The sequence below is a fragment of the Podarcis tiliguerta genome (genome assembly GCF_965153285.1).
Source record: "Podarcis tiliguerta genome assembly, chromosome: 3".
Classification (NCBI taxonomy): domain Eukaryota; kingdom Metazoa; phylum Chordata; class Lepidosauria; order Squamata; family Lacertidae; genus Podarcis; species Podarcis tiliguerta.
This window is the reverse complement of record NC_139536.1, coordinates 114,761,086-114,772,236: the sequence shown is the minus strand read 5'-3', so window position 1 is coordinate 114,772,236 and position 11,151 is coordinate 114,761,086. Positions and strand designations below refer to the sequence as shown.

General features: G+C 49.9%; 1 protein-coding gene across 1 annotated transcript in view; it reads right to left on the bottom strand.

Annotated features, from left to right (window-relative positions):
• Positions 1–4,089: 4,089 nt before the first annotated feature.
• The window catches only part of TRAM2 (translocation associated membrane protein 2), a 42,053-nt gene continuing 34,991 nt past the window's right edge, over positions 4,090–11,151 (bottom strand). The window contains exons 8-13 of the mRNA XM_083435521.1: positions 10,967–11,071; positions 9,688–9,831; positions 7,759–7,937; positions 6,121–6,959; positions 4,597–5,861; positions 4,090–4,229 (exon numbers count right to left, since the gene is read on the bottom strand). Of these exons, the coding sequence (XP_083291647.1) occupies positions 6,886–6,959; positions 7,759–7,937; positions 9,688–9,831; positions 10,967–11,071 (502 nt within the window). The 3' untranslated portion in view covers positions 4,090–4,229; positions 4,597–5,861; positions 6,121–6,885. The remainder of the gene's footprint in view (positions 4,230–4,596; positions 5,862–6,120; positions 6,960–7,758; positions 7,938–9,687; positions 9,832–10,966; positions 11,072–11,151) is intronic.

The following is an 11,151-nucleotide window of genomic DNA, read 5'->3' as shown; positions in this document are numbered from 1 at the left end:
AGCTGGCGTACAGCTTCCGGGTCATGTGGCCAGCATGACTAAGCAGCTTCTGGCGAACCAGAGCAGTGCACGGAAACACCGTTTACCTTCCTGCCAGAGCGGTACCTATTTATCTACTTGCACTTTGGCGTGCTTTCAAACTGCTAGGTTGGCAGGAGCCCACCCCGTCGCGGGGATTCAAACCGCCGACCTTCTGATCAGCAAGCCCTAGAGGCTCTGTGGTTTAACCCACAGCGCCACCCACGTCCTTTTACTTTACTATGCCACTTACCACAACTAATTAATTTTCTACTCCAGAAGTGACCCCATGTCTGATGTTCAGCAACATCCCCCTGTACTGACCCACATTTGCTGTTTGATTTGCAAGGGGGTGCAAAGGGGAGACTATTCAAACATGAAGTAATTTGTAGCTGCGGTCTGGTCAGGGCTGCCTGGGACATTTTGCCACTAGAGGCAAAACACCTTGCAGTCTCTTCCTCCACTGGTCGCCTACTGGGGTGTGCAGAGGGTGGATCAGCGCCCCCCCCCTGTCTGGGGTCACATGGGTGGTTGTGGCCCTGCTATGAACCACAATACATCTGAGCAGTGCTTTTTTTCTAGGGGGACGCAGACCCCTAAACATTTTGTGAATCTAAGTTTGGCCTCATTGAGGGACAGCATTTCAATGTGATTAGGAAAATGAGAGCACCCCTAAACATTTTAAGAAAAAAAGCACTGCATCTGAGTGCTCCTAAGACCTTTGTGGCGAAGGGCAGTACCAATTTAATCTTTCCCTTTCTCCAAGGAGCACAAGATGGCATAAATGGCTCTTTTCCTTATCCCCATTTTATCATCAGCCTAGGCCTATGAGGTGGTTTATCTACAAGACCCAGCCAGGTTTCAAAGCTCCATAGATCAACGTCCTTTGTAGACTGGGGTAGTGTGTGACTGTGGGCCATCTGAAGAGTTGCCTTATACACAGTGTGACTGTTCGTCAAGTAGCAGAGCCTTACTTTGGCAGCAGCTCTGTCTCAGAGGTAAAGGTAAAGGGACCCCTGACCATTAGGTCCAGTCGTGGCCGACTCTGGGGTTGCGGCGCTCATCTCGCTTTATTAGCCAAGGGAGCCAGCGTACAGCTTCTGGGTCATGTGGCCAGCATGACTAAGCCGCTTCTGGTGAACCAGAGCAGCGCATGGAAACGTCGTTTACCTTCCCGCCAGAGCGGTACCTATTTATCTACTTGCACTTTGACGTCCTTTGAACTGCTAGGTTGGCAGGAGCAGGGACTGAGCAACGGGAGCTCACCCCATCGCAGGGATTCAAACCGCCAACCTTCTGATCAACAAGCCCGAGGGGTTTAGTGGTTTAACCCACAGCGCCACCCACGTCCGTCTGAGGTAGCAAGGACTTAAACCAGGACATTTCTACAGCCAGCCTCCCCAAAATGTCCAGCCTGCACCTCCAGCTTAGTCAGACAAACTGGAGACTGAATTTTCCATGCCTGGCCTCACAACAAAGGAGACCTTTTTGCTGAGGTGACTGATGTCAAGCCAACGTATGTTAGTGGTGAATGCACACGCACGAGTTCTTTATATCTTTCTATGCCTTTTTATTTCAGAAAATATTGTGTCACAGATAGCTTTGATAAAAGTTGTTCCAACAACAAAAAGTAATACATACTTTAAGGTTTTCAATGGTATAAGGGGAAAAATAATTGACAAGGAATTCCTGAAAAAAGTTGTCCTCTCCTTCCTACCGCTCCAGAGCCATCAAGATGAAATGTAAAATATGGAAGAACAGGCATTTTATTTCAGCTTCCTGACTTAAATTTGGTCCATAATATTAACACACACCCCGCCACAACGGGTACACATTCAACACCATATTCTGTTGTATACTTTGCAACAATTCTGACGTAGTTGTGCACTCAGGATAATAAAGGCTATACTTCTGGAAGACACAAAATCAGGAATAGAGGTAACTGATTTTTACCTGTAGTAGTAGAGACTGACCATCTGCCACCTCTATGATGTGTTTTACATAGCATTTACCTTTTGTTCGAAAATCGCCCACAGAACATGTAAGGATTGTGTGGGCAGAAGAGGTAAAAGGAATTCTGTTTTCCTAACCGCTTTACCAGATAGGCACTTTAAAAACAAGCAAAACCTAAGCTATTTTAAAGAATACAAATTTTAATGCCCTGCTGTAAAAATACCTATATACTGAGCTTTGGAACCTTTGTGGTTAGACCTGCAATATCTACACAACATCTGATCTATCTAGGACATGAGGGGCAGGACTGTGAAGTTACCTCTCTCAACCCAGAGCAGGTAACAAAGGATAACTCCCTGCCTGGGCAAAAAGTAATAATAAAAACCATCACATTAGAGAAACGATTGCCCTATTTCCTCCTCCCAGAGTCAGAGCACTCACAAGGGACCACAAATCTAGGTGAGCTTTTTAGTATCCAGCCTGGGAGGAAAACCACGGGACAAGGAGGGGTGTTGACACTCAACCAAGTAGCTAAGTGCTATGTGGGATTGCCTTTTCCTAGCTGAAGGCACCCCTCAAGGTCAAAATGCACTTGGGGTGTTGTTTAATTATGCTTCGGTGGGTGGGGGGCTCTGAAAAAGACATGCACTGCAGCTGCTGAGATGGCAATCTGAAGCAGACCACCAACACAGGGGAGACAAGAGTTGGGACTTGGCCCCCACTTTAGAAGCACCCTTTTCTTTCCCTTTTTCAGGGTGGGAGGAATGGGCAGGGTGGTTTTCAGCAGAAAGGCAGAGCTAAGGAAACCTACACACACAGCTTCTGCTTCAAACTGCAGCCTCAGTGAGCAATTGCATTAAAAACATACACACAAAAGAACATAACACCTAGTTCTGTTCTCAGTCGCCACAAAAGGACCACAAGAACAAAACGAACGAGATTCCTTGCAGCTTCTGCATAAAGTTTCAGAATGAAAGCTAGTTGTCTAGAATTGAAAGCAGGCAAATGAATCTGGTCTGCTGTGGAACTAAGAGTACATGTTTGCATACTGAGGCTTGTGCTGTAATACAGCAGAGACACTTTCCATTAAGGTACTTACTAAGGAACTCCTACCTATAGTATAAAAAAGGCATAGAAAATTGAGGCAATGTGTTCAGCAAAAGCTGTCCCTTTTATGACTAGCTAAACTAGTGTACAAATGTCGGGGGGGGGGACACTACATGGAGAGACAGAAGAAAGGTACAAAAAGGCTATGTGGCAATGTAAGGCACTTGTATTGTTCTGCATTATGCTACACGGTGGTTTGACAACTTTGTGCAGGAGGAAGCAAGGTTGTGCGGGCTGCAGGCTGCTTTGTGCACCTTTTAAAAGTGATCCTCTGAGCTGCCTTGGAAGACATATGGCGCCGGTTGCTGCAAAGTCAAGGCAGCTCTGTTTGGTGTGCTGCAGGCAGCTTGGGGTCTAGCACAACAAAGTAAGGAGAGGTCCCAACTTAAAACAGTGGTGTCTCTCTTTGGAACAGTGTCCAACCATGCTAAGGAAGGTGAGGGCAGAAGGAAGGCAGGCCTGGCTCCCATAAGGCTCCACCAACAGAGAGCTGGCTCCACAGCTGCGTCCTGTTGGCTCAGCCCACTTCACCTGACCTGCTTATAGCACCATCGTCCACCCAGCATCGCCCTTCACTCCTATTCAAAACAATATACAGATGAGGTATATTTGGGACTCAACAAGGAGCGACAGGCACACGCTGGTAAGTTTGGCTTCGGCTCAGAATGTCCCTAGTCTGGACATTCCAGGTTTTGGAGGAAAGGGAAACTGACGTCTGCAGGTACGCTCCCAAGTAGCGCCAACAGTGAAAGAACAAAGGAACAAGAGTGTTTCAACTCCTCATACTTGGCAACGTTCCCAAGGGCTGTGCAACCGGTGGCCAAGCAAGCTCAACCAAGCCCCTGCCTTGGCTGCCCCTCTGTTTTACTGTCCTGGAACATGAGATACAAACACAGCTTGGTGGGTTAAAAGTTACGCCGACTCAACTGAAGGACACTACGGGATAAGAGCGTGTGCACAAAAATAGAAAGCTGGAAATGAAACTTGCACCAGTTACTATAAAAGATCCCATGGGGGGGGGGGTATTTAAAATAATAAACCAGGCACCTGGTGGCTTGAACGCCGTGAAGAACCACCCGGTCACTCGCTCGCTGTGAAGGGCTGCTGAACAAGCTGACACTCCCTAGTCTGTGTTGACCCTTTGCAGAAGCCTCCTTGTAAAGGTAAAGGTACCCTGCCCGTACGTCTTGACAGACTCTAGGGTTGTGCGCCCATCTCACTCAAGAGGCCGGGGGCCAGCGCTGTCCGAAGACACTTCCGGGTCACGTGGCCAGCGTGACATCGCTGCTCTGGCGAGCCAGAGCCGCACACGGAAACGCTGTTTACCTTCCCTCTAGTAAGCGGTCCCTATTTATCTACTTGCACCCGGGAGTGCTTTCGAACTGCTAGGTTGGCAGGCGCTGGGACCGAGCAACGGGAGTGCACCCCGCCGCGGGGATTCGAACCGCCGACCTTTCGATCGGCAAGCCCTAGGCGCTGAGGCTTTTACCCACAGCGCCACCCGCGTCCCCGAGAAGCCTCCTTAGCATGCATAAATTGGGAATAAATGCTGTTGGGATCAAGAATGCAGCAGAGAATGGCACAGGGGAACATCCACCACCATTTATGGCACAGGAGAATGGACGCTTCAAGCCCCCATTGTCTGTGGCACGAGGTTTCTAAGTAGCACTTGCTGGAAAAGGCAGCTGGGCTCCGGGTCCTGTTTGCAGGCTTCCCAGGGGCACCTGGTTGAGAATGCTGGACTCAATGAGCCACAGGGCTACAGGGCATAAGATGCTCTTATGTTCTTAAAACACGTGCAAGGTGATCCAGTTGCACTGGGGACAAAGGCAAGTCCCCAAACCCTGGAGACTGAGGCAGACACAACTGCACTAAGGAGGGCAGCGGATACCGTTCCCTGAAAACCAAACAGTACAAAGAAGCTGTCAGTTCTTCTTGGGTGAAGGATCCGTTCCCTCTCCCAGAATACACTTCTCACTGTTAGTTCCACTTCAACAAAAAGAGGAAGTGTTAGAGAAGGGTGGCCCCCCGAGGTAGACTGTACACTGAGTGCCCCCCACCAGCTTTGAGAATAGGTGACAGTAGATGGAAAGCAGTTTCACCCATGAGAGAGATTTCCCCTCACCGCATTCATAATACATCCACGTATTAAAGGTTAGGAACTGTGCAGCATTCTGTGTGGAAGAAACCTATGTAGCCTTAGAAGAACACCATTCTCAGGAGCTGCAAAGAGCAGCCAGGGTGGAAATGGGTTCAGATCCCCTTGGGCAAAACTTGTGAAAAAGCAGGGGGGTGGGGACGCCTGAAAAACAGAAGGCTATGGTTGCCATCCTAAAGACACTCGCTAGGGAAGAACAAGAGGCTTACTTCGGAGCAAACTTGCACTGAATATGCTGTACAGGCAATAATATTGCTGTCCTATGTTGGCATGGGTGGGCCACTTGAACATGACAGACCCAGTCATAAAGATTACACCAACACTTCATGAAGGAAACTTGCTGCAGAGGAAACAAAGGCACGAGGAAACTGTCCGCTTGCTAAGTAAGGAGGTCACAGACCACCCACAGACGTCTGCCCTGATCTGCTATTTCAGTGAGCAGTGAATCTTCTCCCTGGACTAAGGCACAGTCGGCTGAGGATGATTCTCAAGGCCTGGGGAGATGCAAAGCATGTCTGACACATACCAAGCTGCCAGGCCAGCAGGTCTATTTCTTGGTGTTTCAGGAGAATGCAGTAAATTCTATTTTCGGCTAAGAGGAAGCAGTACGGGGGAGAAACTGAGACTTCCGGGTTGGTGCCTCTGGTAATGGCTGAATTCCTCTGATTGGGAGGAATTTGCCCCGTGGGAATCTGGGTCTGGCCGCCACGGCGAAGGCGGAGACCCGCAAAAAATCACAGGCGGGAGAAGCCTGTGAACGTGGGATTCGGCGGGCACCTTTACGCCTCCCCTACTCGCGGGGAAACCCGGTTTCGGGGATCCGGAGCGACGTGGGGTGAGCGGCGCGGTGCTTCGAATCATCTGCTTCTTCCACGGAGCAAAGCCGCATAGCTGTTGTCCCCTTCTCCAGAATGCAACTGGCTAAAATTTCAGTCTCTGCGAATAGGCATAGCACAACCCAAAAGTTACATACATACTAAATTATGTTTGTGCACTTTGCCATCATGTTGTGAAGGCCTGGCACATTCTAAATGTTCCGCTAAGATTGCTAGATATGTAACAGAACTAGGAAATGCAGGCAGAGAAGGGACCTTAGAGGTTTGCTCCATTTCCCCCTCCAATGTCATTTCCCACAAACTCGCTGTGCAAGAGTGCATCGTCTGAAGGGGACAAACCTCCACATACTACCCAGATGTTCTATTGTCCCGGCAACGAAGCAAATCATGTCCTACACATGCCACCTCTCCAAACCACGAGATCCGGCGAGAGTGAGGTGGGTGATACTAAGTCAGGGAATGGGTTTCCAAGGAATAATCGCTTACAAAAACATCTCTGGGTGCAGGAAAAGCAGCAAGAATACATTGGAGGACAGATTAAAATGAGCAATAAGAAAATACACTGGCTGAGGAAGGTGTTTGTTTGGTGTTCTGAAGCCCCACTGCGGATGGAGAGGGGCTTTTTGGTTACTGCAAACTGTCTGGAGGCAGAGAGAGAAGGGGAAAGAGCTTTTCGGTGGTACGTTGATTCAAGCCGTTTGAAACAGGGCTTGGTGAAGACACAAGGGAAGGAGCTGCTTCTTATTCCCAGAGTCCTTAGTCTCGCATTTTCCATTTCCTCCTCCAAGATTCCTTGAAGACTGTGCTTTGGCTCTAGGGAGACTTGATTTTCTTGGTCCGCGGCGACGTACCATTTTCTGCTTTCACCACTCCATTTTCATGGTAGCCTGAGGTGTGGGGAGAAGGGGAAAATGGTATTTTAATAAAAGGCTTCAATAGGTGCTTGTACAAGGCTTTTAAAGACTCAAAGAATGGAGTCTGGAATGCTGTATTTGGTACTACAGTTTTAGGGTGAAGGCAGTGCCCCCCACCCCCTCAGCGAACTCGGACAGTTCACATTGTCCCCTGAGGTTTTCCAAAGCCACAAGTACGGGGTTTGGTGGTATGAGCAGAACTGCTCTACAGGAAACATAGCTGAGGCTCCTGGCAGATTTATCCTATGATGTCGTTGGCTTAACTGGTCATATTCTGCCGTCCCTCCAAAGATCCAGCAGTAGCTCACCTGTGGCTCTCACACATTCACCTATCCAGCAAATTTGCAGTGCCAAAAAAAAATTGCTTGGGCAGCATCATGTGAACCAAAGACTATTACCTTGTCCGTTAGACCCCAGGGAGTGACTGGGTGAGATGGGGTGAGGGAGCTGCAAGGGAACCAATAGGTGTCTCTGTGCCACTAATCCTCCCCACCCCAAAATGTGTGTGTTCTAGCTGCGGCAGCTGCTTGGGACCCAGCCAAGTCCAGCCTGTTTCAGCAGAGCTCATCGCACAGACCAGAAAAAGGCACATCGCAAGCTGCCTCTCACACCAAGTAGGGCCCCTGCTCCCTCTCGCTCAGTACTGCCTGCGCTGAGCAGAAGCCGCTTCCAGGCAGGCAGCCTCTCTGAGGGGATGCAGTGCACACGCTCTCCCACACAGCGCTCAGAGCCCAAACCAGACACAGGTGTGATGCCCCAGCAGGATGCTCACCTGAGTCCCTTTTGATGGTCTTCAGCTGCTGCTTGCCATGGGTGGCAGCCGCAGCCACAGCGGCTTTTTTCCTAGCGCTCTGCTCATTCCAGTACTCCCGCCAGCGCCGCAGCTGGAAGTGGATGAAGCGCCACATCATCCAGGCCTGTGAGAAGCACACCAGAAGCAGGACGCACATCCTGGGGGAAGCAAGCAAGGGAAGGCAGGCTGTGACTGAGCAAGGAGCCGGCCGGCTTCAAAGGGGCGCCCCGGGGAGTGAAAGAGGCTGCCCATTTAAACACCTGCCTTTCCGTATCGAAAGCCCTGGGGAAACCTAGACTGAGGGCTGGCACACCCGAGTTATCAACTCTGCCACTGCCCATCTTGGGCTGGTGGGCATGCGCATTTTGCTTTGATCCACAGCCAGATCTCACATGGCAGTGTGTGGAAAAAATATTGAAGATAATGGTGGACAGCTTCATTCAGAGGACTCATTTCCAGGGAGAAGCTATTTGTGCTTGTTTACCCTCAGAACAAGTGGGACACGGGTGGTGCTGTGGGTTAAACCACAGAGCCTAGGACTTGCTGATCAGAAGGTCAGCAGTTCGAATCCCCGCAACGGGGTGAGCTAGGTACCGCTCTGGTGGGAAGGTAAACGGCGTTTCCGTGCGCTGCTCTGGTTTGCCAGAAGCGGCTTAGTCATGCTGGACACATGAACCGGAAGCTGTACGCCGGCTCCCTTGGCCAGTAAAGCGAGATGAGCGCCACAACCCCAGAGTTGGTCATGACTGGACCTAATGGTCAGGGGTCCCTTTACGTTTACCTTTACCCCGAGAACAAGGGACGCGGGTGGCACTGTGGTCTAAACCGCAGAGCCTAGGACTTGACTTGCCGATCAGAAGGTCGGCTGTTCGAATCCCCGCGACGGGGTGAGCTCCGTTGCTCGGTCCCTGCTCCTGCCAACCTAGCAGTTTGAAAGCACATCAAAGTGCAAGTAGATAAATAGGTACCGTTTCAGTGGGAAGGTAAACGGTGTTTCCGTGCGCTGCTCTGGTTCGCCACAAGCGGCTTAGTCATGCTGGCTACATGACCCAGAAGCTGTACGCCGGCTCCCTCGGCTAATAAAGCAAGATGAGCGCTGCAACCCCAGAGTCGTTCGCTGTTCACGCATGTGCAGAAGCGGTAAACCGCCATGCGCGCATGCGCAGAAGCAGCACATCTGGTAGCGAAAACTTCGCGATACGGCGGACCTCCAGAACGGATCCCGTTCACAACCAAAGGTACCACTGTATATTCTAAACAAAACTATGGCACCTCTCTTATGGCTACAGGGCACAGTCAAGTACTAGTTAAGGGGGATCTCTAACAGGTGCCCACTGCAGTCAACGCTGGTGCCAATTTAACATTTAAAGGTAAAGGTAAAGGTACCCCTGCCCGTACAGGCCAGTCTTGCCAGACTCTAAGGTTGTGCGCTCATCTCACTCTAAAGGCTGGGAGCCAGCGCTGTCCGAAGACACTTCCGGGTCACGTGGCCGTTTACCTTCCCACTGGTAAGCGGTCCCTATTTATCTACTTGCACCCAAGGGTGCTTTCGAACTGCTAAGTTGGCAGGCGCTGGGACCGAGCGACGGGAGCGCACCCCGCCGTGGGGATTCAAACCGTTGACCTTTCGATCGGCAAGTCCTAGGCGCTGAGGCTTTAACCCACAGCGCCACCCGCGTCCCTAATTTAACACTTAACCGTGTTTAAAACCTGCAGGGGAAAGGGAGGACACAAATCCTGTACTTTATGCCATGGGAAAGAGCTGGGAGCTGGACTGACTGGGAGGGAACTGTACTGCTCCCATGCATTACTTCTGCACCAGGCCTAAATAGATGGAGCCCTGAACTCATCCAGCATCCCTGTCCTTGGAAGCCCACCTCCCAGAAACAACATGCGCCCAAGCCTTACCTGAAAAGTAAAGTGTTGAAGTTTCCTTTCTCGGGCTCAAACGCCTGGTTCTCCACTCGAGCCAGCCCAAAGCCAATGACCAGCACGGATAGGGTGAGCGTGAAAAGCCGGGAAACGACGAACACCACTGCCCAAGCATTAAACCTTGTGGAATTAAACAGGAGACCATTCGACATTTCAAAAGAGGGATACTTGCCATGCCTCTTAGGTGGGCATTTTTAATAATGTACAGGAGCTGTCAAAGACTGTCAAGAGGCAGTAGTAGCGATTCAGAAGAAATGCAGTGTGCAGGTTATTTAAGTGGTGCACCCACAAAACACTACACCGAGCTGTAGTCAACTATGTCCTATTCAGAGTAACCTATTGAAATTAACAAAAGTATGGTAGTCGTCACTCTTAATTTCAATGGGTCTACTCTGAATAGGGCTAGCACTGAATGCCACCTATTGGGTGTGATTCAACTAGTGAGTCCCATCAGTAGACGTTATTCAGCAATTATGTTAGAAGTCTTTCTTTCTTTCATTCTTTCTTTCTATTCATAGAATCATAGAATCATAGAGTTGGAAGAGACCACAAGGGCCATCGAGTCCAACCCCCTGCCAAGCAGGAAACACCATCAGAGCACTCCTGACATATGGTTGTCAAGCCTCTGCTTAAAGACCTCCAAAGAAGGAGACTCCACCACACTCCTTGGCAGCAAATTCCACTGTCGAACAGCTCTTACTGTCAGGAAGTTCTTCCTAATGTTTAGGTGGAATCTTCTTTCTTGTAGTTTGGATCCATTGCTCCGTGTCCGCTTCTCTGGAGCAGCAGAAAACAACCTTTCTCCCTCCTCTATGTGACATCCTTTTATATATTTGAACATGGCTATCATATCACCCCTTAACCTCCCCTTCTCCAGGCTAAACATGCCCAGCTCCCTTAGCCGTTCCTCATAAGGCATCGTTTCCAGGCCTTTGACCATTTTGGTTGCCCTCCTCTGGACACGTTCCAGTTTGTCAGTGTCCTTCTTGAACTGTGGTGCCCAGAACTGGACACAGTACTCCAGGTGAGGTCTGACCAGAGCAGAATACAGTGGCACTATTACTTCCCTTGATCTAGATGCTATACTCCTATTGATGCAGCCCAGAATTGCATTGGCTTTTTTATTCACATCCAGAGTATAACAGGAGATGATACTGCAAAGGAGCATCTAGTCTTAGAATTCCCCAGACATTTGCTAGTGAGCCTCAGAGGCTGAAAGGAAAGTCATGCTTCACCCACACAGAAGAGCACTTACAGCTTCTCGTTGTTTTCATCTGTGAAGTAGAACAGGCGAGCCATATGGAAAAGGAATTCAGCTACGTACTGCAGCAGCAACAGGATGAGTCCCAGGCGTGTGAGGCTGGAGAAAGGGAAGGACGATGGTGATTCCGGCAGAAGGGATGAACACCTTTTGAGCCTCCTCTTCCCTCTCCCTAGCAT